This window comes from Coturnix japonica, chromosome Z (assembly GCF_054131305.1).
Source record: "Coturnix japonica strain WE chromosome Z, WE-NBRP24, whole genome shotgun sequence".
In the NCBI taxonomy this organism is placed as follows: Eukaryota; Metazoa; Chordata; class Aves; order Galliformes; family Phasianidae; genus Coturnix; species Coturnix japonica.
This window is the reverse complement of record NC_140702.1, coordinates 49,067,641-49,093,994: the sequence shown is the minus strand read 5'-3', so window position 1 is coordinate 49,093,994 and position 26,354 is coordinate 49,067,641. Positions and strand designations below refer to the sequence as shown.

The window sequence follows — 26,354 nt, the reverse complement described above, 5'->3', positions numbered from 1 at the left end:
CCACTTTTTTAATCATAGTCAGTGACTGCACTGTGCGGAAGATCATTCAAAATTGATTCTTTTTCTTTTCTAAGGTTTTCCCCTCCCTTGCTTTTAAACAAAGGTAGAAAACAAAACTTACTCTGTACTTCATTTGATCATTCTGCTTAGATATGAATTTTCTAATAAGTAGGTTGATCTGAAAATAATGCCTCCTCTTTTTTTCCATGGAAACTACAACAGATAGAGTACAAATAACAGGTTGATAGAAGCTCAACTTTCAGCTACAAAAACAGTTTTCAGTATAGTCTCCTCACCATTAGCTATACATTTTTGCTAGCAGTGAAAAAGCCTCAGCATGCTGTGCTTGTAAACATTTCAGTGGCCATGGCTTGTCTTTCATGTCACTGGCTGCTGCTACTTTTGTCTACTGAAATGCACAAGCCACAAGTAACCTCAAGAAGCTAATACTGTAGTCATTCCATGATCTTTTAGTTGGCTGATGGTTTGGTTAATGTTTGCCTTCCTGTACTAACAATCTAGTAATTTTACAGTGCTGTGAGAGACATACTGCTTCTGCCTTACAAAAAGCTGCTTGTTCAAGGTGTTCTTTTTTCTTTTTCCAAATGCATAGGCAGGTTGCATTAGCTGATCTTGTAATCGTCAATAAAACGGATTTGGTTTCAAGGGAAGAATTGAATAAAGTCAGAACAACTGTCAGGTATGAAATTTCTGGTATAACCGTGACATTGTACATGCTCAAATGTTATTAGAAATTAGATCTCATGATTGTTCCAACAGATCGTGTAGTGAAAAAGAGCAGTGAGAAAGCAGTGAAAAAGAGTCTGCCCCTTTCTGGAGATGTTTCCAGTGCATTTCTGTGCTTCCACAGTCTTACCAGCTTGCCTAAGTAAGATTTGATGTTACCTGCTCAGAAGTGTAGAATTATAGAATAGAATCAAAGAATGCTCTTAAGTTGGAAGGAACCTTCAAGGACCATTGACTCCAACCTCTGGCTCTACTCAGGACCACCCAAAATTCCAATTCTATGTCTGAGAGGTTTCTCCAAATGTTCCTTGAACTCTGGCTGCTTGGGGCTGTTCCATGTCTACCGCCCTCTGGTGAAGAACCTTTTCCTAGTACCCAACCTGACCCTCTTCTGGTGCAACTCCACACTGTTTCCTTGGCTAAATTAGGCCTAAAAAATGCCTTATAATAGACCTTTGTCTTAAGTGCTCACATTCTTTTACTATTGGGCAGCTGTTGCCATTTGTCTGAGTTAACTACAGGGGGCAATGTCTGCTAGTCCATACATGTTTATTAGCAAATATAAAGGGGTATGGAAGATATCTGAATAATTGTCATGGATGTAAAAGAACCAATGGGCTGAATCAAAGCAGTGTTCAAAGGTGTGTTCCATCTTTCTCAGTACCCTGACAGACAAAATGGAATATTGAGAAATACTTTGCAACGTTATTTGTGGTTCAGACTCTTGGGAATTCTTAACCTTGCAGTTTGTACTGGGAGAAGACAAATGCTATGTTCAGTAGTAGTATTTTATTGTCAGAAGTTGTGAATTTTGACCTTGGTTCGGATATAAAATGTCACAAAAGCAAACTTTTTCTTGATGCGTCTTGGACTGTAAAACATTGAGTAACAGTGTGAGAGATGTCGTTATGTTTCTTGTATTGCTCTACATTGTTAAATTGTTCAATCGATATATTAGAGTTGCGTTTGCACCTCATTTTGCTTTTTTCTATTTGTTTTAGGTCAATAAATGGACTTGTTGAAATTTTGGAGACACAAAGGTCGAGGTATTAGATTAACCTGTATTCCAACAAGTACCAAATCCTGTCCCACTGACATTATTTTTACAAAGCTTTCATTATGATCTGTTGGCTGTGCACATGCATACCTACCTGTACTGTGTTTTAATGTGTGCTTGTGTTCAAAGAGGTACAGAACGATTGTTCCCATCAGAGAATTAGATAACACTTAGGCATCCAATACAAATCACATCTTTCAGAAAACAGATTCTTGTGTGGTTTTTGTTTGTTTGTTTGTTTAGTATTAATTTATTTTTTAACTGTATTCACTAAAATTCTCTTTTTATGCTCCCATATTACTGTACAGCTGAAAGCTGCTTTACTCCATGGTAGATAGCTCTGCCTGCTGACATCTGAAAATAGGGTTAGCTTCTGGTGCTTTGCATTGGAATAAGAGATCAGGAAAAAAAAACAACAAACATGAACAATTATTTATATGTTTAAAAATGAGTAATCAAAGCTTCAGTACACATAATTCTTACATGCAGTGAAAATACAAACCTTTCTTTCTCTCCCTATCTGTGCAGAGTTGATCTTTCCAATGTGCCGGACCTGCATGCTTTAGACAGTCTATCTGGAATCAGGTATGGCAATAATTTCACTTTTATTAAAAGTAATGTTCATTGCATAGATACACGCATGAAGTAGGTACATTTACATTTAGGCAGAGTCTGCATCTGAATTTCTGTTCCATGTTCTAGTTCAGACACTTGTTTACAATTCTCAGTAAGAGTAAGAAGTACTAGAAAGAGGATGTTTTTCCACTTGAGATACATGCAGCAAAAGATTGTAGGGTTTGTAAAATGAAATGAGAGCCAAAGCACCCACGATTGTTTGGCGTTTTCCCCCCGTTTCCCTTGTTGAGGCTTTAAGTTGTCCATTAGTACTACTAGTAATCAACAAGATCTCAGTGCTTTTTTCTGGTTCTCTTAAAACTCAGAGGATTTAATTTTTTTCTTGCCTTACATTGTGATGACCTGGAGACCTTAGTTTTCACAGGAAACTCTGAGTTCCACAACAACGTAAGCCTTGGAAATGTTGTTCAGCGTGTTCCTGGATCCGTCATGTCCTCTGGTTCTTTTATGACTAAGAGGCTCAGCTTTAAATTAGGATGCACTGCACAGTGTGCAGTGGGAATTAGCTTTGGGAATGAGTTAAGTAGAAAGCGGTGTATAGTATTTCACTTCATTTTATACTGCACATTTTACTCTTAGAAGCAATGGCTTTGTTCCTTTTTTACTTCCTAACATAGTTTCAAAAAGTGATGCCCAACAAATCATCCCACAGATGTCAGAAGTTACTGTTTTGTTTTATAAAGATGTAAGAGTGTAAAATGTAGATAGAAGTCCATGGCGACTTACTCTATGATGGTTAAAAGTTAGTAGGTCGTACTCCTAGCCTTGTTGTGAAGATGGGTCTCCTAAGTCTTTCTTGTAAGACACTGACAGCTGAGTTAGAACAAAGCGTTTCTAACCATAACAGACTCTCTTGGCCCAAGGACAGCTTTAATCCAACCAGAAATGACCATCCAATAGGTCACTCCTTGCTTTATCACTCCTATGTCAGAATTTTTTTCCTAATCTAGAAAGGAAATCCGTAATGGTTCTGTACATTACTATAGTCAAATTAGATATTTGACAGTGGAATTCCAGCAGTTAAGCTATGGCAGACTTCCTATCACAGATCATTTGAAAGATCAAACAAACATAATTAAACATAACTATTCTGAGATTAAAGCTGAATTAACAGTTGAAAATTACTTTGATAACAGCACTTTAGTTTTGGTCTGCAGTACTGAAGAGTTTGTGTAGGTCTTGTTTGAGATAATGACACTGCATCCATCCAGTGCAAATGCAACATCTGCTTGTTTACAGCTTGCAGAAAAAATTCGAGAGTATGGAGACAACAGATGCACATCTCGACAAGGTAATTACAACAAGCACTGCTTCAGTCTCGCTGTTAGAAGATAGTTCAGGATAACTGCAACCATGGCATACTAATCATCTTATTTTTTCAGAAGGTTTCAGGTAGAGAATAGTATGTTTAAGATCTCTGGAATATTACACTGAATGCCATGTACTTTGATATAGATAGATAGTAAATGTATATACTGAGTTCTGCTTTCAAATATGGCTTAAGAGTTCTGTTGTTGGAAACAGTGTTCTTGTACATGGAGAGCATTACTACAACAGACAAGTAATACTATTCTTTTCAATATTTGCCTTTATTGAGCAATTGAGATTTGAGAATTGAGCCCTATACTTACACCTGGTATTTATCCCGTAGGTCGAAATGATGTCAGTGTTTGTAGATATTGGGGAGTTGCTGTTCACAACTTTGCATTAATTAAGGTGTTAGAGAGACACATTCTGTGAGTGCTTCCCTTTGTTTTTACACAGAAAATCAACAGATCAACCTGTAACAGTGAATTAGGTTTTCCTATAAATTTGATTTAAATCCTATAACCGCACGTGTGCTAGAAGGTTAGGAATGTGAAATGCTTTGTTTTTCCAGATATGTAACCCAGCTTTCATTTCTGTCAGGGTAGAATCTTCTCTCTTGCTCTGTGCAATAAAACAATCCTTGCATATTACAGTTTAAATTGCATTTTTATCTTGGTGATTGTGTTTTATTTAGAGAGAAAATACAGTATTTTGTCTGTTTTGTGGTTTTGATTTTTAATAAATAATTGAAGGGGAAAGGGTCTGGCCTGTCACTCCTTTAGAGTGTAAGCAGTTCTGTGCTAAATGCTGCTTTTAAGCATCTATCTTGTCTGTCTTGTGTGCCTTTCCATTTACAGGACATAGTGACAGTAACACTTGAAGTCCTAGGAAATATTAAGGAAGAAAACCTTAATCTCTTTATACAGGTAAATATGAATACATCGCAGTCAAGTGCGAAATCATTGTGTCCTTTTGTAGAAAATCATCTTACGCTGTTCTGTTTGTGAAAACATTTTTCCTCTTTGTAGAATCTTCTGTGGGAAAAGAATGTGAAAGATAGGACTGGATGTACCATGGATGTCATAAGACTGAAGGTTTGCCTGAAACTTCCAACCTCTTTGTTTTGTGCTTTCCCTCTTTTTAAATGGAAAGAAACTCATTAGCTGTACTGCTGATTAGAAGTATGCTTCTGTTGTACTGAGCTTTGGGATCCAAGTAATATTTACATTCTATTTTAGACAGTTTTCAAGTGATGAAAACTCTTTTAGTGCAACGTTTGGCATGTGAGTTAATGGACTTAGTTTTGAAGGTATTCCATTGTTAATTCCATTGCTAGTCATTTCACCACCCAGATATTTGTTCTTTCTCTGCTATTCAGAGATTCTGTTTCAAGACAGTGTAAGTGTTAAGCATGAGAACTCAGTGGGAACAGACTCAGCATTTTTGCCTATTTTACATCACCTTGGACAGGTGATGAGGCTTTCATAGAGACATATATCATACATACAATCAAAGTGGCATGGTAGGAGATGACATTTAGATTTGCACAAATATTCCAGGTAACCGTCCAAACGAGAAGCTGAAGGCAGAGTATAGCAAAGTATAATTATTAATTGTAAGAATGGTTGTTACAAGAGATGACTCTGTTGCATTGTTATTTTGATCAACCTCTGCATATTTGTCAGAGGTTTTTCCCTGCTCTGTGTACTTGTAAAGTTGTGGGGTTTTTTTTTTCTCCATAAGTATTTTGTTTTTAAAGGTTTGTTTATATACTCTAACAGTTATTTTTCTGGAAAGGGACGCGTATCTATTCAAGGCAAATCTCATCAAGAGATAGTCCAAGGTGTCCATGAGCTGTATGATCTGGAAGAGACTGCAATAGAATGGAAAGAAGATGAAAAAAGAACCAATAGGTTCGTTCCCAGGGTGAGAGAGTGAGGCAGACTACTACATACTGTATTGGATTAACAGATGAATTAGTTGCCTGGAAGTAGAATAAAATGTCAGGTAACAGAGGCATCTAAGTAAAGTGTACTGAAAGAACAGACCTACAGAACAGTGAGGATTGGTCAGTGCAGAAATAGTTTTTCATTTCTAGCTTTTTCATTGATAGTTGGCCATAAAAGCAGTTCCTTACAATGTAGTAACTTAAGCAGTATGAATGAAAATCATACATTGTGTAAAATGATTTTGGCATATCTTAAATGCAAATTAATTTGAGCATTTTTTAAACATGCTTAATCCAGTTGTTTTAATTATTGTCTAGCACTTGACAGAGGAGAAGCCAGAAGGCCTTGTCAACGAAGCATCTCGGTATGGATATCAAAACCACTTTTTTAATCATAGTCAGTGACTGCACTGTGCGAAGATCATTCAAAATTGATTCTTTTTCTTTTCTAAGGTTTTCCCCTCCCTTGCTTTTAAACAAAGGTAGAAAACAAAAATTACTCTGTACTTCATTTGATCATTCTGCTTAGATATGAATTTTCTAATAAGTAGGTTGATCTGAAAATAATGCCTCCTCTTTTTTTCCATGGAAACTACAACAGATAGAGTAGAAATAACAGGTTGAAAGAAGCTCAACTTTCAGCTACAAAAACAGTTTTCAGTATAGTCTCCTCACCATTAGCTATACATTTTTGCTAGCAGTGAAAAAGCCTCAGCATGCTGTGCTTGTAAACATTTCAGTGGCCATGGCTTGTCTTTCATGTCACTGGCTGCTGCTACTTTTGTCTATTGAAATGCACAAGCCACAAGTAACCTCAAGAAGCTTATACTGTAGTCATTCCATGATGTTTTAGTTGGCTGATGGTTTGGTTAATGTTTGCCTTCTTGTACTAACAATCTAGTAATTTTACAGTGCTATGAGAGACATACTGCTTCTGCCTTACAAAAAGCTGCTTGTTCAAGGTGTTCCTTTTTTCTTTTTCCAAATGCATAGGCAGGTTGCATTAGCTGATCTTGTAATCGTCAATAAAACGGATTTGGTGTCATGGGAAGAATTGAATAAAGTCAGAACAACTGTCAGGTATGAAATTTCTGGTATAACCGTGACATTGTACATGCTCAAATGGTATTTGAAATTAGATCTCATGATTGTTCCAACAGATCGTGTAGTGAAAAAGAGCAGTGAGAAAGCAGTGAAAAAGAGTCTGCCCCTTTCTGGAGATGTTTCCAGTGCATTTCTGTGCTTCCACAGTCTTATCAGCTTGCCTAAGTAAGATTTGATGTTACCTGCTCAGAAGTGTAGAATTATAGAATAGAATCAAAGAATGCTCTTAAGTTGGAAGGAACCTTCAAGGACTATTGACTCCAACCTCTGGCTCTACTCAAGACCACCCAAAATTCCAATTCTATGTCTGAGAGGTTTCTCCAAATGTTCCTTGAACTCTGGCTGCTTGGGGCTGTTCCATGTCTACCGCCCTCTGGTGAAGAACCTTTTCCCAGTACCCAACCTGACCCTCTTCTGGTGCAACTCCACACCGTTTCCTTGGCTAAATTAGGCCTAAAAAATGCCTTATAATAGACCTTTGTCTTAAGTGCTCACATTCTTATACTATTGGGCAGCTGTTGCCATTTGTCTGAGTTAACTACAGGGGGCAATGTCTGCTAGTCCATACATGTTTATTAGCAAATATAAAGGGGTATGGAAGATATCTGAATAATTGTCATGGATGTAAAAGAACCAATGGGCTGAATCAAAGCAGTGTTCAAAGGTGTGTTCCATCTTTCTCAGTACCCTGACAGACAAAATGGAATATTGAGAAATACTTTGCAACGTTATTTGTGGTTCAGACTCTTGAGAATTCTTAACCTTGCAGTTTGTACTGGGAGAAGAAAAATGCTATGTTCAGTAGTAATATTTTATTGTCAGAAGTTGTGAATTTTGACCTTGGTTTGGATATAGAATGTCACAAAAGCAAACTTTTTCTTGATGCCTCTTGGACTGTAAAACGTTTAGTAACAGTGTGAGAGATGTCGTTATGTTTCTTGTATTGCTCTACATTGTTAAATTGTTCAATCGATATATTACAGTTGCGTTTGCACCTCATTTTGCTTTTTTCTATTTGTTTTAGGTCAATAAATGGACTTGTTGAAATTTTGGAGACACAAAGGTCGAGGTATTAGATTAACCTGTATTCCAACAAGTACCAAATCCTGTCCCACTGACATTATTTTTACAAAGCTTTCATTATGATCTGTTGGCTGTGCACATGCATACCTACCTGTACTGTGTTTTAATGTGTGCTTGTGTTCAAAGAGGTACAGAACGATTGTTCCCATCAGAGAATTAGATAACACTTAGGCATCCAATACAAATCACATCTTTCAGAAAACAGATTCTTGTGTGGTTTTTGTTTGTTTGTTTGTTTTTTTAGTATTAATTTATTTTTTAACTGTATTCACTAAAATTCTCTTTTTATGCTCCCATATTACTGTACAGCTGAAAGCTGCTTTACTCCATGGTAGATAGCACTGACTGCTGACATGTGAAAATAGGGCTAGCTTCTGGTGCTTTGCATTGGAATAAGAGATCAGGAAAAAAAAACAACAAACATGAACAATTATTTATATGTTTAAAAATGAGTAATCGAAGCTTCAGTACACATAATTCTTACATGCAGTGAAAATACAAAGCTTTCTTTCTCTCCCTATCTGTGCAGAGTTGATCTTTCCAATGTGCCGGACCTGCATGCTTTAGACAGTCTATCTGGAATCAGGTATGGCAATAATTTCACTTTTATTAAAAGTAATGCTCATTGCATAGATAGACGCATGAAGTAGGTACATTTACATTTAGGCAGAGTCTGCATCTGAATTTCTGTTCCATGTTCTAGTTCAGACACTTGTTTACAATTCTCAGTAAGAGTAAGAAGTAATAGAAAGAGGATGTTTTTCCACTTGAGATACATGCAGCAAAAGATTGTAGGGTTTGTAAAATGAAATGAGAGCCAAAGCACCCATGATTGTTTGGCGTTTTCCCCCCGTTTCCCTTGTTGAGGCTTTAAGTTGTCCATTAGTACTACTAGTAATCAATAAGATCTCAGTGCTTTTTTCTGGTTCTCTTAAAACTCAGAGGATTTAATTTTTTTCTTGCTTTACATTGTGATGAACTGGAGACCTTAGTTTTCACAGGAAACTCTGAGTTCCACAACAACCTAAGCCTTGGAAATGTTGTTCAGCGTGTTCCTGGATCCGTCATGTCCTCTGGTTCTTTTATGACTAAGAGGCTCAGCTTTAAATTAGCAACCACTGCACAGTGTGCAGTGGGAATTAGCTTTGGGAATGAGTTAAGTAGAAAGCGGTGTATAGTATTTCACTTCATTTTATACTGCACATTTTACTCTTAGAAGCAATGGCTTTGTTCATTTTTTACTTCCTAACATAGTTTCAAGAAGTGATGCCCAACAAATCATCCCACAGATGTCAGAAGTTACTTTATTGTTTTATAAAGATGTAAGAGGTTAAAATGTAGATAGAAGTCCATGGCGACTTACTCTATGATGGTTAAAAGTCAGTAGGTCGTACTCCTAGCCTTGTTGTGAAAATGGGTCTCCTAAGTCTTTCTTGTAAGACACTGACAGCTGAGTTAGAACAAAGCGTTTCTAACCATAACAGACTCTCTTGGCCCAAGGACAGCTTGAATCCAACCAGAAATGACCATCCAATAGGTCACTCCTTGCTTTATCACTCATAGGTCAGAATTTTTTTCCTAGTCTAGAAAGGAAATCCGTAATTGTTCTGTACATTACTATAGTCAAATTAGAGAATTGACAGTGGAATTCCAGCAGTTAAGCTGTGGCAGACTTCCTATCACAGATCATTTGAAAGATCAAACAAACATAATTAAACATAACTATTCTGAGATTAAAGCTGAATTAACAGTTGAAAATTACTTTGATAACAGCACTTTAGTTTTGGTCTGCAGTACTGAAGAGTTTGTGTAGATCTTGTTTGAGATAATGACACTGCATCCATCCAGTGCAAATGCAACATCTGCTTGTTTACAGCTTGCAGAAAAAATTCGAGAGTATGAAGACAACAGATGCACATCTCGACAAGGTAATTACAACAAGCACTGCTTCAGTCTCGCTGTTAGAAGATAGTTCAGGATAACTGCAGCCATGGCATACTAATCATCTTATTTTTTCAGAAGGTTTCAATTAGAGAATAGTATGTTTAAATCTCTATAATATTACACTGAATGCCATGTACTTTGATATAGATAGATAGTAAATGTATATACTGAGTTCTGCTTTCAAATATGGTTTAAGAGTTCTATTGTTGGAAACAGTGTTCTTGTACATGGAGAGCATTACTCCAACAGACAAGTAATATCTTTTCAATGTTTGCCCTTATGGAGCAATTGAGATTTGAGAATTGAGCCCTATACTTACACCTGATATTTATCCCGTAGGTCGAAATGATGTCAGTGTTTGTAGATATTGGGGAGTTGCTGTTCACAACTTTGCATGAATTAAGGTGTTAGAGAGACACATTCTGTGAGTGCTTCCCTTCGTTTTTACACAGAAACTCAACAGATCAACCTGTAACAGTGAATTAGGTTTTCCTATAAATTTGATATAAATCCTATAATCGCACGTGTGCTAGAAGGTTAGGAATGTGAAATGCTTTGTTTTTCCAGATATGTAAGCCAGCTTTTATTTATGTCAGGGTAGAATCTTCTCTCTTGCTCTGTGCAATAAAACAATCCTTGCATATTACAGTTCAAATTGCATTTTTATCTTGGTGATTGTGTTTTATTTAGAGAGAAAATATAGTATTTTGTCTGTTTTGTGGTTTTGATTTTTAATAAATAATTGAAGGGGAAAGGGTCTGGCCTGTCACTCCTTTAGAGTATAACTAGTTCTGTGCTAAATGCTGCTTTTAAGCATCTATCTTGTCTGTCTTGTGTGTCTTTCCATTTACAGGACATAGTGACAGTAACACTTGAAGTCCTAGGAAGTATTAAGGAAGAAAACCTTAATCTCTTTATACAGGTAAATATGAATACATCGCAGTCAAGTGCGAAATCACTGTCCTTTTGTAGAAAATCGTCTTACGCTGTTCTGTTTGTGAAAACATTTTTCCTCTTTGTAGAATCTTCTGTGGGAAAAGAATGTGAAAGATAGGACTGGATGTACCATGGATGTCATAAGACTGAAGGTTTGCCTGAAACTTCCAACCTCTTTGTTTTGTGCTTTCCCTCTTTTTAAATGGAAAGATACTGCAGTGTATTGTCAGCCACATACAGGTCAAAGAGCAGACAAAAGAGAGAACATCAGTTTGTCATTGATCCCTGTAGAGACACTTAAATAGCTGCTGGCCAATGAGACCACTCAAGGTAGCTGACAGAGAAGCAAACCACAGTACTACTTGCTGTGTAGTGAAAGGGGAGACTTGCAATCCCAAACATGAGTGGGACAGGATTAATGATCAGGACATAAGTGAAAGGAGGTGATGTTGTTTTCCCCTCCTTTGCTCTGAAAGGTCTCATCCATTTCACCTAGATGGCTCCTTAGCTAGGGATGTAGTTACAGGTTTCTGTCCATGATTACAGTTATTGGCATAGTTAACAGAAGCTTAATTGAGTGTAACAATGCAGCACAATGCTAGTGATGGTCCACCTAAAATTTTTTGATTACATCAGACTGCAGTTTTAAAGATGTGATTTACACATAAGTGTATTCATCCCCGTGTACGATTCATTGCATAGTTCTGAGGTGAACGTTGGTGATGCTTGAGGATATACTTTCATTTTCCTTAAACCACAAAGCTAAGTAAATGATAAAAAAGTCGACTGTATGATTAGACAAGGTCTAAGGAAAACAATCAAATGTGCTGTGATTTGTTTCCTGAGAACATATGTGTGTCACAGGCAGCAAGGTAATTATTTCTACTTCACTGGAAGAAAGGTTTATTTCTTGACAAGTAGAACAACAGCAGCATAAAGCCGGCAGTGCTGATGCACTTCAAGCTGTCTGTTGTACTCATTAGCTGTACTGCTGATTAGAAGTATGCTTCTGTTGTACTGAGCTTTGGGATCGAAGTAATGTTTACATTCTATTTTAGACAGTTTTCAAGTGATGAAAACTCTTTTAGTGCAGCGTTTGGCATGTGAGTTAATGGACTTAGTTTTGAAGGTATTCCATTGTTAATTCCATTGCTAGTCATTTCACCACCCAGATATTTGTTCTTTCTCTGCTATTCAGAGATTCTGTTTCAAGACAGTGTAAGTGTTAAGCATGAGAACTCAGTGGGAACAGACTCAGCATGTTTGCCTATTTTACATCACCTTGGACAGGTGATGAGGCTTTCATAGAGACATATATCATACATACAATCAAAGTGGCATGGTAGGAGATGACATTTAGATTTGCACAAATATTCCAGGTAACCGTCCAAATGAGAAGCTGAAGGCAGAGTATAGCAAAGTATAATTATTAATTGTAAGAATGGTTGTTACAAGAGATGACTCTGTTGCATTGTTATTTTGATCAACCTCTGCATATTTGTCAGAGGTTTTTCCCTGCTCTGTGTACTTGTAAAGTTGTGGGGTTTTTTTTTTCTCCATAAGTATTTTGTTTTTAAAGGTTTGTTTATATACTCTAACAGTTATTTTTCTGGAAAGGGACGCGTATCTATTCAAGGAAAATCTCATCAAGAGATAGTCCAAGGTGTCCATGAGCTGTATGATCTGGAAGAGACTGCAATAGAATGGAAAGAAGATGAAAAAAGAACCAATAGGTTCGTTCCCAGGGTGAGAGAGTGAGGCAGACTACTACATACTGTATTGGATTAACAGATGAATTAGTTGCCTGGAAGTAGAATAAAATGTCAGGTAACAGAGGCATCTAAGTAAAGTGTACTGAAAGAACAGACCTACAGAACAGTGAGGATTGGTAAGTGCAGAAATAGTTTTTCATTTCTAGCTTTTTCATTGATAGTTGGCCATAAAAGCAGTTCCTTACAATGTAGTAACTTAAGCAGTATGAATGAAAATCATACATTGTGTAAAATGATTTTGGCATATCTTAAATGCAAATTAATTTGAGCATTTTTTAAACATGCTTAATCCAGTTGTTTTAATTATTGTCTAGCACTTGACAGAGGAGAAGCCAGAAGGCCTTGTCAACGAAGCATCTCGGTATGGATATCAAAACCACTTTTTTAATCATAGTCAGTGACTGCACTGTGCGAAGATCATTCAAAATTGATTCTTTTTCTTTTCTAAGGTTTTCCCCTCCCTTGCTTTTAAACAAAGGTAGAAAACAAAAATTACTCTGTACTTCATTTGATCATTCTGCTTAGATATGAATTTTCTAATAAGTAGGTTGATCTGAAAATAATGCCTCCTCTTTTTTTCCATGGAAACTACAACAGATAGAGTAGAAATAACAGGTTGAAAGAAGCTCAACTTTCAGCTACAAAAACAGTTTTCAGTATAGTCTCCTCACCATTAGCTATACATTTTTGCTAGCAGTGAAAAAGCCTCAGCATGCTGTGCTTGTAAACATTTCAGTGGCCATGGCTTGTCTTTCATGTCACTGGCTGCTGCTACTTTTGTCTATTGAAATGCACAAGCCACAAGTAACCTCAAGAAGCTTATACTGTAGTCATTCCATGATGTTTTAGTTGGCTGATGGTTTGGTTAATGTTTGCCTTCTTGTACTAACAATCTAGTAATTTTACAGTGCTATGAGAGACATACTGCTTCTGCCTTACAAAAAGCTGCTTGTTCAAGGTGTTCCTTTTTTCTTTTTCCAAATGCATAGGCAGGTTGCATTAGCTGATCTTGTAATCGTCAATAAAACGGATTTGGTGTCATGGGAAGAATTGAATAAAGTCAGAACAACTGTCAGGTATGAAATTTCTGGTATAACCGTGACATTGTACATGCTCAAATGGTATTTGAAATTAGATCTCATGATTGTTCCAACAGATCGTGTAGTGAAAAAGAGCAGTGAGAAAGCAGTGAAAAAGAGTCTGCCCCTTTCTGGAGATGTTTCCAGTGCATTTCTGTGCTTCCACAGTCTTATCAGCTTGCCTAAGTAAGATTTGATGTTACCTGCTCAGAAGTGTAGAATTATAGAATAGAATCAAAGAATGCTCTTAAGTTGGAAGGAACCTTCAAGGACTATTGACTCCAACCTCTGGCTCTACTCAAGACCACCCAAAATTCCAATTCTATGTCTGAGAGCTTTCTCCAAACGTTCCTTGAACTCTGGCTGCTTGGGGCTGTTCCATGTCTACCGCCCTCTGGTGAAGAACCTTTTCCCAGTACCCAACCTGACCCTCTTCTGGTGCAACTCCACACCGTTTCCTTGGCTAAATTAGGCCTAAAAAATGCCTTATAATAGACCTTTGTCTTAAGTGCTCACATTCTTATACTATTGGGCAGCTGTTGCCATTTGTCTGAGTTAACTACAGGGGGCAATGTCTGCTAGTCCATACATGTTTATTAGCAAATATAAAGGGGTATGGAAGATATCTGAATAATTGTCATGGATGTAAAAGAACCAATGGGCTGAATCAAAGCAGTGTTCAAAGGTGTGTTCCATCTTTCTCAGTACCCTGACAGACAAAATGGAATATTGAGAAATACTTTGCAACGTTATTTGTGGTTCAGACTCTTGAGAATTCTTAACCTTGCAGTTTGTACTGGGAGAAGAAAAATGCTATGTTCAGTAGTAATATTTTATTGTCAGAAGTTGTGAATTTTGACCTTGGTTTGGATATAGAATGTCACAAAAGCAAACTTTTTCTTGATGCCTCTTGGACTGTAAAACGTTTAGTAACAGTGTGAGAGATGTCGTTATGTTTCTTGTATTGCTCTACATTGTTAAATTGTTCAATCGATATATTACAGTTGCGTTTGCACCTCATTTTGCTTTTTTCTATTTGTTTTAGGTCAATAAATGGACTTGTTGAAATTTTGGAGACACAAAGGTCGAGGTATTAGATTAACCTGTATTCCAACAAGTACCAAATCCTGTCCCACTGACATTATTTTTACAAAGCTTTCATTATGATCTGTTGGCTGTGCACATGCATACCTACCTGTACTGTGTTTTAATGTGTGCTTGTGTTCAAAGAGGTACAGAACGATTGTTCCCATCAGAGAATTAGATAACACTTAGGCATCCAATACAAATCACATCTTTCAGAAAACAGATTCTTGTGTGGTTTTTGTTTGTTTGTTTGTTTTTTTAGTATTAATTTATTTTTTAACTGTATTCACTAAAATTCTCTTTTTATGCTCCCATATTACTGTACAGCTGAAAGCTGCTTTACTCCATGGTAGATAGCACTGACTGCTGACATGTGAAAATAGGGCTAGCTTCTGGTGCTTTGCATTGGAATAAGAGATCAGGAAAAAAAAACAACAAACATGAACAATTATTTATATGTTTAAAAATGAGTAATCGAAGCTTCAGTACACATAATTCTTACATGCAGTGAAAATACAAAGCTTTCTTTCTCTCCCTATCTGTGCAGAGTTGATCTTTCCAATGTGCTGGACCTGCATGCTTTAGACAGTCTATCTGGAATCAGGTATGACAGTAAGTTCACTTTTATTAAAAGTAATGCTCATTGCATAGATAGACGCATGAAGTAGGTACATTTACATTTAAGCAGAGTCTGCATCTGAATTTCTGTTGCATGTTCTAGTTCAGACACTTGTTTACAATTCTCAGTAAGAGTAAGAAGTAATAGAAAGAGGATGTTTTTCCACTTGAGATACATGCAGCAAAAGATTGTAGGGTTTGTAAAATGAAATGAGAGCCAAAGCACCCATGATTGTTTGGCGTTTTCCCCCCGTTTCCCTTGTTGAGGCTTTAAGTTGTCCATTAGTACTACTACTAATCAATAAGATCTCAGTGCTTTTTTCTGGTTCTCTTAAAACTCAGAGGATTTAATTTTTTTCTTGCTTTACATTGTGATGAACTGGAGACCTTAGTTTTCACAGGAAACTCTGAGTTCCACAACAACCTAAGCCTTGGAAATGTTGTTCAGCGTGTTCCTGGATCCGTCATGTCCTCTGGTTCTTTTATGACTAAGAGGCTCAGCTTTAAATTAGCAACCACTGCACAGTGTGCAGTGGGAATTAGCTTTGGGAATGAGTTAAGTAGAAAGCGGTGTATAGTATTTCACTTCATTTTATACTGCACATTTTACTCTTAGAAGCAATGGCTTTGTTCATTTTTTACTTCCTAACATAGTTTCAAGAAGTGATGCCCAACAAATCATCCCACAGATGTCAGAAGTTACTTTATTGTTTTATAAAGATGTAAGAGGTTAAAATGTAGATAGAAGTCCATGGCGACTTACTCTATGATGGTTAAAAGTCAGTAGGTCGTACTCCTAGCCTTGTTGTGAAAATGGGTCTCCTAAGTCTTTCTTGTAAGACACTGACAGCTGAGTTAGAACAAAGCGTTTCTAACCATAACAGACTCTCTTGGCCCAAGGACAGCTTGAATCCAACCAGAAATGACCATCCAATAGGTCACTCCTTGCTTTATCACTCATAGGTCAGAATTTTTTTCCTAGTCTAGAAAGGAAATCCGTAATTGTTCTGTACATTACTATAGTCAAATTAGAGAATTGACAGTGGAATTCCAGCAGTTAAGCTGTGGCAGACTTCCTATCACAGATCATTTGAAAGATCAAACAAACATAATTAAACATAACTATTCTGAGATTAAAGCTGAATTAACAGTTGAAAATTACTTTGATAACAGCACTTTAGTTTTGGTCTGCAGTACTGAAGAGTTTGTGTAGATCTTGTTTGAGATAATGACACTGCATCCATCCAGTGCAAATGCAACATCTGCTTGTTTACAGCTTGCAGAAAAAATTCGAGAGTATGAAGACAACAGATGCACATCTCGACAAGGTAATTACAACAAGCACTGCTTCAGTCTCGCTGTTAGAAGATAGTTCAGGATAACTGCAGCCATGGCATACTAATCATCTTATTTTTTCAGAAGGTTTCAATTAGAGAATAGTATGTTTAAATCTCTATAATATTACACTGAATGCCATGTACTTTGATATAGATAGATAGTAAATGTATATACTGAGTTCTGCTTTCAAATATGGTTTAAGAGTTCTATTGTTGGAAACAGTGTTCTTGTACATGGAGAGCATTACTCCAACAGACAAGTAATATCTTTTCAATGTTTGCCCTTATGGAGCAATTGAGATTTGAGAATTGAGCCCTATACTTACACCTGATATTTATCCCGTAGGTCGAAATGATGTCAGTGTTTGTAGATATTGGGGAGTTGCTGTTCACAACTTTGCATGAATTAAGGTGTTAGAGAGACACATTCTGTGAGTGCTTCCCTTCGTTTTTACACAGAAACTCAACAGATCAACCTGTAACAGTGAATTAGGTTTTCCTATAAATTTGATATAAATCCTATAATCGCACGTGTGCTAGAAGGTTAGGAATGTGAAATGCTTTGTTTTTCCAGATATGTAAGCCAGCTTTTATTTATGTCAGGGTAGAATCTTCTCTCTTGCTCTGTGCAATAAAACAATCCTTGCATATTACAGTTCAAATTGCATTTTTATCTTGGTGATTGTGTTTTATTTAGAGAGAAAATATAGTATTTTGTCTGTTTTGTGGTTTTGATTTTTAATAAATAATTGAAGGGGAAAGGGTCTGGCCTGTCACTCCTTTAGAGTATAACTAGTTCTGTGCTAAATGCTGCTTTTAAGCATCTATCTTGTCTGTCTTGTGTGTCTTTCCATTTACAGGACATAGTGACAGTAACACTTGAAGTCCTAGGAAGTATTAAGGAAGAAAACCTTAATCTCTTTATACAGGTAAATATGAATACATCGCAGTCAAGTGCGAAATCACTGTCCTTTTGTAGAAAATCGTCTTACGCTGTTCTGTTTGTGAAAACATTTTTCCTCTTTGTAGAATCTTCTGTGGGAAAAGAATGTGAAAGATAGGACTGGATGTACCATGGATGTCATAAGACTGAAGGTTTGCCTGAAACTTCCAACCTCTTTGTTTTGTGCTTTCCCTCTTTTTAAATGGAAAGATACTGCAGTGTATTGTCAGCCACATACAGGTCAAAGAGCAGACAAAAGAGAGAACATCAGTTTGTCATTGATCCCTGTAGAGACACTTAAATAGCTGCTGGCCAATGAGACCACTCAAGGTAGCTGACAGAGAAGCAAACCACAGTACTACTTGCTGTGTAGTGAAAGGGGAGACTTGCAATCCCAAACATGAGTGGGACAGGATTAATGATCAGGACATAAGTGAAAGGAGGTGATGTTGTTTTCCCCTCCTTTGCTCTGAAAGGTCTCATCCATTTCACCTAGATGGCTCCTTAGCTAGGGATGTAGTTACAGGTTTCTGTCCATGATTACAGTTATTGGCATAGTTAACAGAAGCTTAATTGAGTGTAACAATGCAGCACAATGCTAGTGATGGTCCACCTAAAATTTTTTGATTACATCAGACTGCAGTTTTAAAGATGTGATTTACACATGAGTGTATTCATCCCCGTGTACGATTCATTGCATAGTTCTGAGGTGAACGTTGGTGATGCTTGAGGATGTACTTTCATTTTCCTTAAACCACAAAGCTAAGTAAATGATAAAAAAGTCGACTGTATGATTAGACAAGGTCTAAGGAAAACAATCAAATGTGCTGTGATTTGTTTCCTGAGAACATATGTGTGTCACAGGCAGCAAGGTAATTATTTCTACTTCACTGGAAGAAAGGTTTATTTCTTGACAAGTAGAACAACAGCAGCATAAAGCCAGCAGTGCTGATGCACTTCAAGCTGTCTGTTGTACTCATTAGCTGTACTGCTGATTAGAAGTATGCTTCTGTTGTACTGAGCTTTGGGATCGAAGTAATGTTTACATTATATTTTAGACAGTTTTCAAGTGATGAAAACTCTTTTAGTGCAACGTTTGGCATGTGAGTTAATGGACTTAGTTTAGAAAGTATTCCATTGTTAATTCCATTGCTAGTCATTTCACCACACAGATATTTGTTCTTTCTCTGCTATTCAGAGATTCTGTTTCAAGACAGTGTAAGTGTTAAGCATGAGAACTCAGTGGGAACAGACTCAGCATTTTTGCCTATTTTACATCACCTTGGACAGGTGATGAGGCTTTCATAGAGACATATATCATACATACAATCAAAGTGGCATGGTAGGAGATGACATTTAAATTTGCACAAATATTCCAGCTAACCGTCCAAATGAGAAGCTGAAGGCAGAGTATAGCAAAGTATAATTATTAATTGTAAGAATGGTTGTTACAAGAGATGACTCTGTTGCATTGTTATTTTGATCAACCTCTGCATATTTGTCAGAGGCTTTTCCCTGCTTTGTGTACTTGTAAAGTTTTTGTTGTTTTTTATTTATTTATTTATTTATTTCCCCTATACGTATTTTGTTTTTAAAGGTTTGTTTATATACTCTAACAATTATTTTTCTGATAAGGGACTCGTATCTATTCAAGGCAAATCTCATCAAGAGATAGTCCAAGGTGTCCATGAGCTGTATGATCTGGAAGAGACTGCAACAGAATGGAATGAAGATGAAAAAAGAACCAATAGACTCGTTTTAATTGGTATGAGTAACTTTGTGCCTTTTTCTGTAACTTTAAGGAGCTTTTTCTTTCAGCAGCAGTCCAGTTAACCTGTCCAGTGAGAAGCAGCCACCCCGTACTAGTCAGAGTAACTGCAGTTATGATGTTCTGTGTAACCTTCAGTGCATGCTCTGTCCATGAAACCCCCCTGCACTTTCTTAAAGCAGCTGAGAGCAGCTGTGCTGTCCTTTGTAGTTGAATAAAATAAAATACCAGGTACTCAGAAATTATGTAAGCATACTGGGGATTATTTTAAAAACAAATAATTGCTAATACGTTCGTGGGAATGCGTTGAGTATTTGATCACATAATCAATAACTGTGAAGATGATGAAGTCATTTAGTGCGTACAAAGTCAGGTTCGTTTCGGAAAATCTTAAAATGCTGAGTTGCGTATTTCTTGAAATCTGTTTTTGTAAATAAAATTAGTGTGGTTTCCTGCAGCTTAGTTTTGATAAAGTACTATTTTAACTCATTGGTAGAGTAAGTATCTTCTCTGGTGAGAAACCTTACAGGCTTCTGCTTGCAGGAATGGATTTTGGTAATATGCTCTACAATACAATTAGCTAATCTTTTTTCTCTTTGCAGGTAGGAACCTGAATAAAGAGATTATCAAAGAAGTATTCATAGGAACTGTGACAGACAAGCATGAAAACATTTGACACTGGACTATAAACAAGATGCAGTCTTGTGCTTAAATCTGCAAGTTTTTGTGATAAGAAGGACTGAATGACACACCATGTTGTAGTAGTACCTTTTTCTGCTTCCAGTCTACTGCACAGTTAAACTCCTGAGCCCTGCTAAGAATCCCAGCTCACCTACTGTTGAAAGGTTGGCTCTTATGGTCTAGATTAAACACAATAAAATTCTAGCATCTTGAATTAGGCTTAATTTATGCCGGTGAATTCATTTCGCTTTGCAGAAGTACCAATAGGCAAAAAGACCTGTTACTTTTGTATGTGAAAAGAGGCCATGAATTACAGTATGTGTGGTAGTAAAGATGTGGTTCTGGTTCTGTCCCGTTCTAGCTCTTTGTGTCAGCAGCAGCCCCTTGCTGGCAGGACAGTCCGAGGTGCTGCTCAGCAACAGGTGACATACCGGTGTGCTACCAACATTGTTTTTCTCCTTAAGCCAAAACAGCATCGTACCAGACACTGGGAAGAAAATCAGCTCTGTCCAGCTGAAACCAGGACACCAGCAGAGGTGAACTGATTCATCGTGTCATAAGTATTAGGTAGCTTGAAGAAACTTCCACAAACCAGGAACTAATGCAAGGTGAAAAGAACAACTTCATGATAATGTTACTGTTAAGAATCAAAGAATCACAGAATATCCTGCACTGGAAGGGACTGACACCCTGCTCCACACAAGAGCACCCCAGAATTGAAATCCTGGGCTGAGAGCATGGTCCAGACCCCCTTCCCTCCACTCCTTGCTTTTCTTTTCGGTGCCTTAAATGGGCATGGGGGGAGAGGACGGGGTTTCGCTCTGAGAGGAGGCGGCATGGTTGGAAGCTTCTCGCTTCCCACAGCCTGCCGGTGAGATTGGGACTTTGTTTTTTTCTCCTTGTTGAAACTCTCTCGTCGTTGTTTAGTGTCATTGGGTTCATTAAACTGCCGTTCATTCTCACATCGTTCATTTTTTTTTAATTTTTCCTTCCTAATAGTTAAAGGTAGTTTACAGAAACAAGGAAGGGAAACTTAAAGGTAGATTATAGAAATAAGTAAAGGAAACTTAAAGGTAACAAGTAAAAGAAACAGGGGGCCTGGGAGAGCAGGGAGGATGCAGATAAGGAGTGAGACCTCACTGGACGACATCAGGCAAGGAGGAGAATAGATACTGTAAATACCAGAAGAGGAGTTGCATCCCCCAGATAAGAACAAGAGGGGGTCTGCATGCTAAAGAACTATTGAATATGTATCAGAATTCCAAGAACTATTGACTATGTATTAGAATTCCAAGAAATCATTGACTCTGTATTAGATGTACCTATATCTGTGTCATGATTTTACAGTTCGGGGTGCAAGTTTGGTGGAGCTATCCCCCTTGCACCCGGCGCTGGAATAAACATACCTGCTTTATAACCCATCTCTGGATTATAGAGTTTTATTCCGCAAGTTAGGAGTGTGCCTATTGGTGGCTACAAGCTGTTCAGAAGGCACAGGTGAGGAAGGAAGGAGTGGGCATTGCTACCTACACAGGAAAGAACAGAATGTGAAGAGCTGTCCCTAAAGAAGTCATATGGGTGACAGTTAAGAGACCAAGGCAGGAAAGGGAGCCTTGTGAGCGGTGTCTACTATAGGCCACCTGATCAGTCAGAGCCTGTTGATAGGCTCAGGAAAGCCAAAACCCTGCTTGAATTGAACTCCACAAGGGATGCCATAAAGAACACGTAACTCTTCTACATGTACCTCAACCAGAAAAAGAAAATCCAGGAGGGCGTAACCCCCTTGTCAGTGACACACGCAGGCCTGTACAACAGACGAGGAGAAGGATGAGGAACTCAGCAACTTTTTTTGCCTCGCTCTTCTCTGGTAACTGCTCACCACACAGCCCTCAAACTTTGGGTTTGGTAGGAGGGGGTTTCGGAATCTACATCCTCACTGTAAGCAAAGATGAGGTTCATGAGCACCTGAGGAATCTGAACATGCACAAGTCTATGAGTCCCAAGGAGATGCATCCCAGCCTCCTTGTCCTATAGCTTTCCAAATTGCATCTGCAGCCCGTTGTTATATTGTTGTAGTATATTCTGGCTACAGTATTGCCAGCTGTAGCAAACAATCCATTGGCTTTGAATGATGCCATCAGCCAGCAGACCCTTGCAGCACAATGCTTAACCTCTCTCTTAGTGAGGATATGCAGGAGGGGTCCGATAATTGCCTGTTCCTCAGCAAATGTGCTCTACCCCATCCTGCCCTCGGTTGTGTTCACCACTCCAATGACCAGCGATTTCTTTATCCCAGGTCAGTCCAGCTGACCCGCTCCTGCTGAGGTCTCTCTCTGCGTCACTGTGCTGGTCCCGATATCACATTGGTGTCACTGTTTACTGGGAGAAACGGACTCAGCCACTCCAGGATTGAATAGCAGAGACACTTTATTGGAAAAAGAGTAATTCTCATAACCATAATTCCTCTGATTGGTTGCAGCAATAAAGCTGTAAAGCCCTTCTACCACTGATTGCTTAGCATACAGTGAGCATGTGGTGTTCGAGCACACAAGCTTTCTCTCATTAACTGGCTACAGGCAGTTTCTTTTCTGGTCATGCTTCACAACTTCTGTGTGTTGTGCTTCCACAGCTGATACTTCCCCAAGCCGAGAGCAGTCCTGGTAACAGGATGGCAGCCAGCACGAGGTGAGTGCAGGCATGGGGTGGGCACGAGGAGGCAGAGAACCCATGCTCAGGCTCCGCCCCGCAGCGTGTCACAATTCCGAGGGCGCGTGGGCAGCATTGTGGTGTCATCGTGCTCAAGCTGTGAGTTCAGAGAGGTGACCCGCCTCTGCCATTGCGGTCGTGACCAGCGTTTAGCGATGGTTGACAGCAGCTCTCTCGTTGTCCTTATAACCCTTGCCCTTCTCTACGGCCTCATGTTTCTTGTGGCCGGAGTTATCCTGCTCACTGTAGCCCGAAACCTGCAGGTAGGGGATATTTTGAGGGTGGGGATGACTTGCATCTGGGGGATTTGGGGCTGGGGGAGTCGGGAGCAGTTTTTCGAGACCACCCAGGAGCATGACTCAGGAGCCATGTCCGTGTGTCCGCAGGCCGGCAGACGACGCTTGCGGTTGAGGAAATGGTGGCAGCGAGCAGCAGCACTGAAGCCAGGTAGGTCCTGTGAGGGCCAGCCCATGCCCCAGGCCTGCCCAGGAGCATCCATCTCCAGGCTGGGCTGAGCCTCTGGGAGCAGCTAAGCCCTGTTCATCGTTCACATGTATCAGCACCAATGTTCCTTCTAAATTTTAATAGTTTAATTTAAAAAGGATGTGCCTGGCTCAGAGCATCTCTGGAGCTCCTGTTGCCCTGTGGCTCAGTGACCTTCCCTGTTTTACAGGTGCCAAGAAACACTGCAAGCCATGGAGCCGCTGCAGTAAGTCTGACCAGGAGCTCCGGCAGCTGCTGCTGTCGGAGCTGCCTGAGCTCAGGCCTGTGATGGGCCCTGACTTCCTGCAGGCAGCCTGGAAGGATCTGGAGGAGCTGGTGGAGCGGAACAGCCTGCCATGTCACTGCTGCACTTCAGCTGAGATCCAAAGCTGCACTGGAAAAGGCAACATCGACTCCTTGAAAGTAGCCAGCAGAGCACAGGCAAAGCTGTTGCCAGTCTGCCCCACTGGATGCCTGTGGTGCGCTGATACCTACAGAGCCCTCACGGTCCATATGGCCCGGAAAAGCCTGGAAGTGCGCATGGCCGCCCTGCCCAAATTGCTCTTGATCTCCCATCAGCTGGCACGGGAAAGACAATGCAGCCATGTCCTGCCCAAGCCCATCAAGCCAGGGCAGACCCAGGCCAAGGGCAAATGCACTGCAGGCAGCGTTCTCAAGAAGAAACAGAAGAGTGACCGTGGTGTACCCAGCCCTGGAGATTTCCCCATACTGATGCCATGCGCCCCCTATATTCTGTTGCCCTGGGACGTGGGTCAAGCCAGGAAGACCATCCAGCAGAAGGCTCAGACTCACAGCCAGGGCCAGGCTCAGGCACAGCAGCATCCCCAGAAGCAGTGCTGCCCCCAGGAGTCGGCAGAGATTGCTTTGCCTCCGAGCCACGCAGCAGACAAGGAGCAAGAGCATCCCACAGCTACCGTAGCGCTTCCTGGCTCAGACAACACATCAAAGATAAAGGATGCCAGCTGTCAGACAGACTGTGCAGGCTTTTGCGTGACTGACATCAAATCCAGGAGCCAGTGCGTCAGCAAAGCGCATGCTGTCATCTCAAAGCTGCAGCTCGGTCCGAAGACCTTTGGGAAGCTCTCCATGCACGTGGCCAGAAAATGCCTGGAGATAAAGCTTCGCTGCTTACCTGAGTTAGTGCGGAAGTCCATGTGGCGGCAGCGTTGGATGTCCCGCACCCGCCCAGCTGGCACCATGGCATCAAAATCCCAGCTGGTTAACGGATACTTCCCCATCCGTCGGTCTCGATTCCTGAATGAGAAGCGCGAGACCCTGGAGCTGCACATCCGCTCCCTGAAGTTGAAGCGCTGTGAGAACCTCCTTATCTCAGGCAGTCCATCGAAGCCCGCAGTGTCCCAGGAGGAAGAATCTACCAGCTCGTATGTGTCTGCAACATCCGTGGCATCTTGGGCTGAGGTAGGCCCCAAAGGACAAAAGCAGCGGGCCCAGTCGAAGAAGTCCCCTAGCAGAGGCAAAAGCAAGCGGAACGCCGAAGTGAAAGGCCCTGGCTTTCCAACTGCCAGACTAGTGTTCCGATACTGCCCTGCACTGTGGCCCGAGCAAATAGTACCTTGGTTTTAGGGAAGGCGTGCGTGACGAATGAAAAGCCACAGGACATTGCTTCTAAGCTCATTCACCTTAGCGACAAGTCGAAGAAGGACAATGCACCTTCTGCAAAAAAGACGTTTTTTTTTTCTTTTCTAGATAAATAAGTGTGTCTCTTTATCTATTTCTAAATATGTATTTTTTTATCTATAAATAAATTTTTCTATTTTTCTAAATAAGTAAGTGCCTAAGAGCTTTCTCTACGGGGGCCCTCCTGGGGATTGAGGGGGGAGATGGGCTCAGGATGGAAGCTGTGCTGTTGCACAGGAGGACGTGCAGATGAGGATTGTAAAAAGTTTGTAAATGTTCGTTCGTTGTGTTGGTTGTAGAAAGTTTGTGAATGTTTGGGAAGGTGGATGTTGCTGAGGGGCGCTGTGCGGGAGCGGGGTCGAGCGGGCTGCCGGGTTTTGTAAGCGCCCCTGCGGCTCCTGCTTGCGCCGCTCCTGTTTACGCCGCTTCCCCCCCTCCCCCCCGCCCCGGACTGGTCTAATTCATGACAAGGAGAAGCCCCGGCAAGTTGGCTGGAGCTTCTCCTCCCCTGTGGCCGTGCCCTGGGTGCAGCTTGGGGCTCTGTGACCCATCTGGAGGCACAGCACCAAGTCCTGACACTGCAAGGGGACTGCAGGCTCCCACAGCACCAGGAACAGGCCGTCAGCTGAAACCAGGACACCAGCAGAGGCGAACTGATTCACCGTGTCATAACTATTAGGTAGCTTGAAGAAACTTCCACAAACCAGGAACTAATGCAAGGTGAAAAGAACGACTTCATGATAATGTTACTGTTAAGAATTAAAGAATCACAGAATATCCTGCACTGGAAGGGACTGACACCCTGCTCCACACAGGAGCATCCCAGAATTGAAATCCTGGGCTGAGAGCATGGTCCAGACCCCCTTCCCTCCACTCTTTGCTTTTCTTTTCGGTGCCTTAAATGGGCATGGGGGGAGGGGACAGCACCGGATGGGAGGTACCTTTCAGCCTCCCACAGCCCGCCGGTGAGATTGGGACTTAGTTTTTTTCTCTTTGTTGAAACTCTCTCGTCGTTGTTTAGTGTCATTGGGTTCATTAAACTGCCGCTCGTTCTCAGAACGTTCTTTTTTTTTTTTTTCATTTTTCCTTCCTAGATCCAATGGCAATCTCCCTTCCCTTCCCCTCTCTCCGAGCGCACGTAGCCGGGCCAGGCCTGGCCGCCGCACCGTGCAGTTAGAGAGGGGAGGTACTTTTGTTCCTTCCCTGCCCGGGTTTGTTCCCGCTGTCACGGAGTGAGCTCTAGAGAGAACTCCGCGACATCTACGAAGAGCAGCCTCTGCAAAACCAAAGTGCTTGAGCAGCGCTGTGTGCTGGGTATGTGCTTGGCACCTGTCTCAGTGACAAATTTGCACGTTTTCCCCTGCAGGAAGCAGAGATGCTGTTCCGGAGGCAAATCACAGTGATCTGATGACCTCTGCACCCTCCCCAGCATCTCCTACATGAAATCACCTTTCCAAAG

The 26,354-nt window shown here is 40.2% G+C and overlaps 2 protein-coding genes across 2 annotated transcripts; both read left to right on the top strand.

Moving 5' to 3' along the window:
- LOC146753996 (uncharacterized) lies at nucleotides 1-21,009 on the top strand. The gene is made up of 23 exons (XM_085530753.1): nucleotides 1-700; nucleotides 1,749-1,793; nucleotides 2,333-2,389; nucleotides 3,680-3,731; nucleotides 4,606-4,674; nucleotides 4,777-4,842; nucleotides 5,546-5,674; nucleotides 6,015-6,061; nucleotides 6,690-6,776; nucleotides 7,825-7,869; nucleotides 8,413-8,469; nucleotides 9,760-9,811; nucleotides 10,681-10,749; nucleotides 10,850-10,915; nucleotides 12,850-12,896; nucleotides 13,525-13,611; nucleotides 14,660-14,704; nucleotides 15,248-15,304; nucleotides 16,595-16,646; nucleotides 17,516-17,584; nucleotides 17,685-17,750; nucleotides 19,234-19,363; nucleotides 19,969-21,009. The coding sequence occupies exons 1-23, from the start codon at nucleotides 606-608 to the stop codon at nucleotides 20,040-20,042; spliced, it is 1,563 nt and encodes a 520-aa protein (XP_085386879.1). The 5' UTR covers nucleotides 1-605; the 3' UTR covers nucleotides 20,043-21,009.
- On the top strand, nucleotides 20,076-25,044 carry LOC146753995 (uncharacterized). The gene is made up of 2 exons (XM_085530754.1): nucleotides 20,076-20,211; nucleotides 23,427-25,044. The coding sequence occupies exon 2, from the start codon at nucleotides 23,525-23,527 to the stop codon at nucleotides 24,839-24,841; it is 1,317 nt and encodes a 438-aa protein (XP_085386880.1). The 5' UTR covers nucleotides 20,076-20,211; nucleotides 23,427-23,524; the 3' UTR covers nucleotides 24,842-25,044.
- The last annotated feature ends 1,310 nt before the right edge of the window (nucleotides 25,045-26,354 follow it).

Excerpts from the sequence above, each read along its gene's own strand:
- LOC146753996 (XM_085530753.1), top strand. The coding sequence starts at position 606 with ATGCATAGGCAGGTTGCATTAGCTGATCTTGTAATCGTCAATAAAACG. Across the intron at positions 6,062-6,689 it reads CTTGTCAACGAAGCATCTCG|GCAGGTTGCATTAGCTGATC; the intron begins GTATGGATATCA and ends CCAAATGCATAG. Across the intron at positions 15,305-16,594 it reads GACAGTCTATCTGGAATCAG|CTTGCAGAAAAAATTCGAGA; the intron begins GTATGACAGTAA and ends GCTTGTTTACAG.
- LOC146753995 (XM_085530754.1), top strand. The coding sequence starts at position 23,525 with ATGGGCCCTGACTTCCTGCAGGCAGCCTGGAAGGATCTGGAGGAGCTG.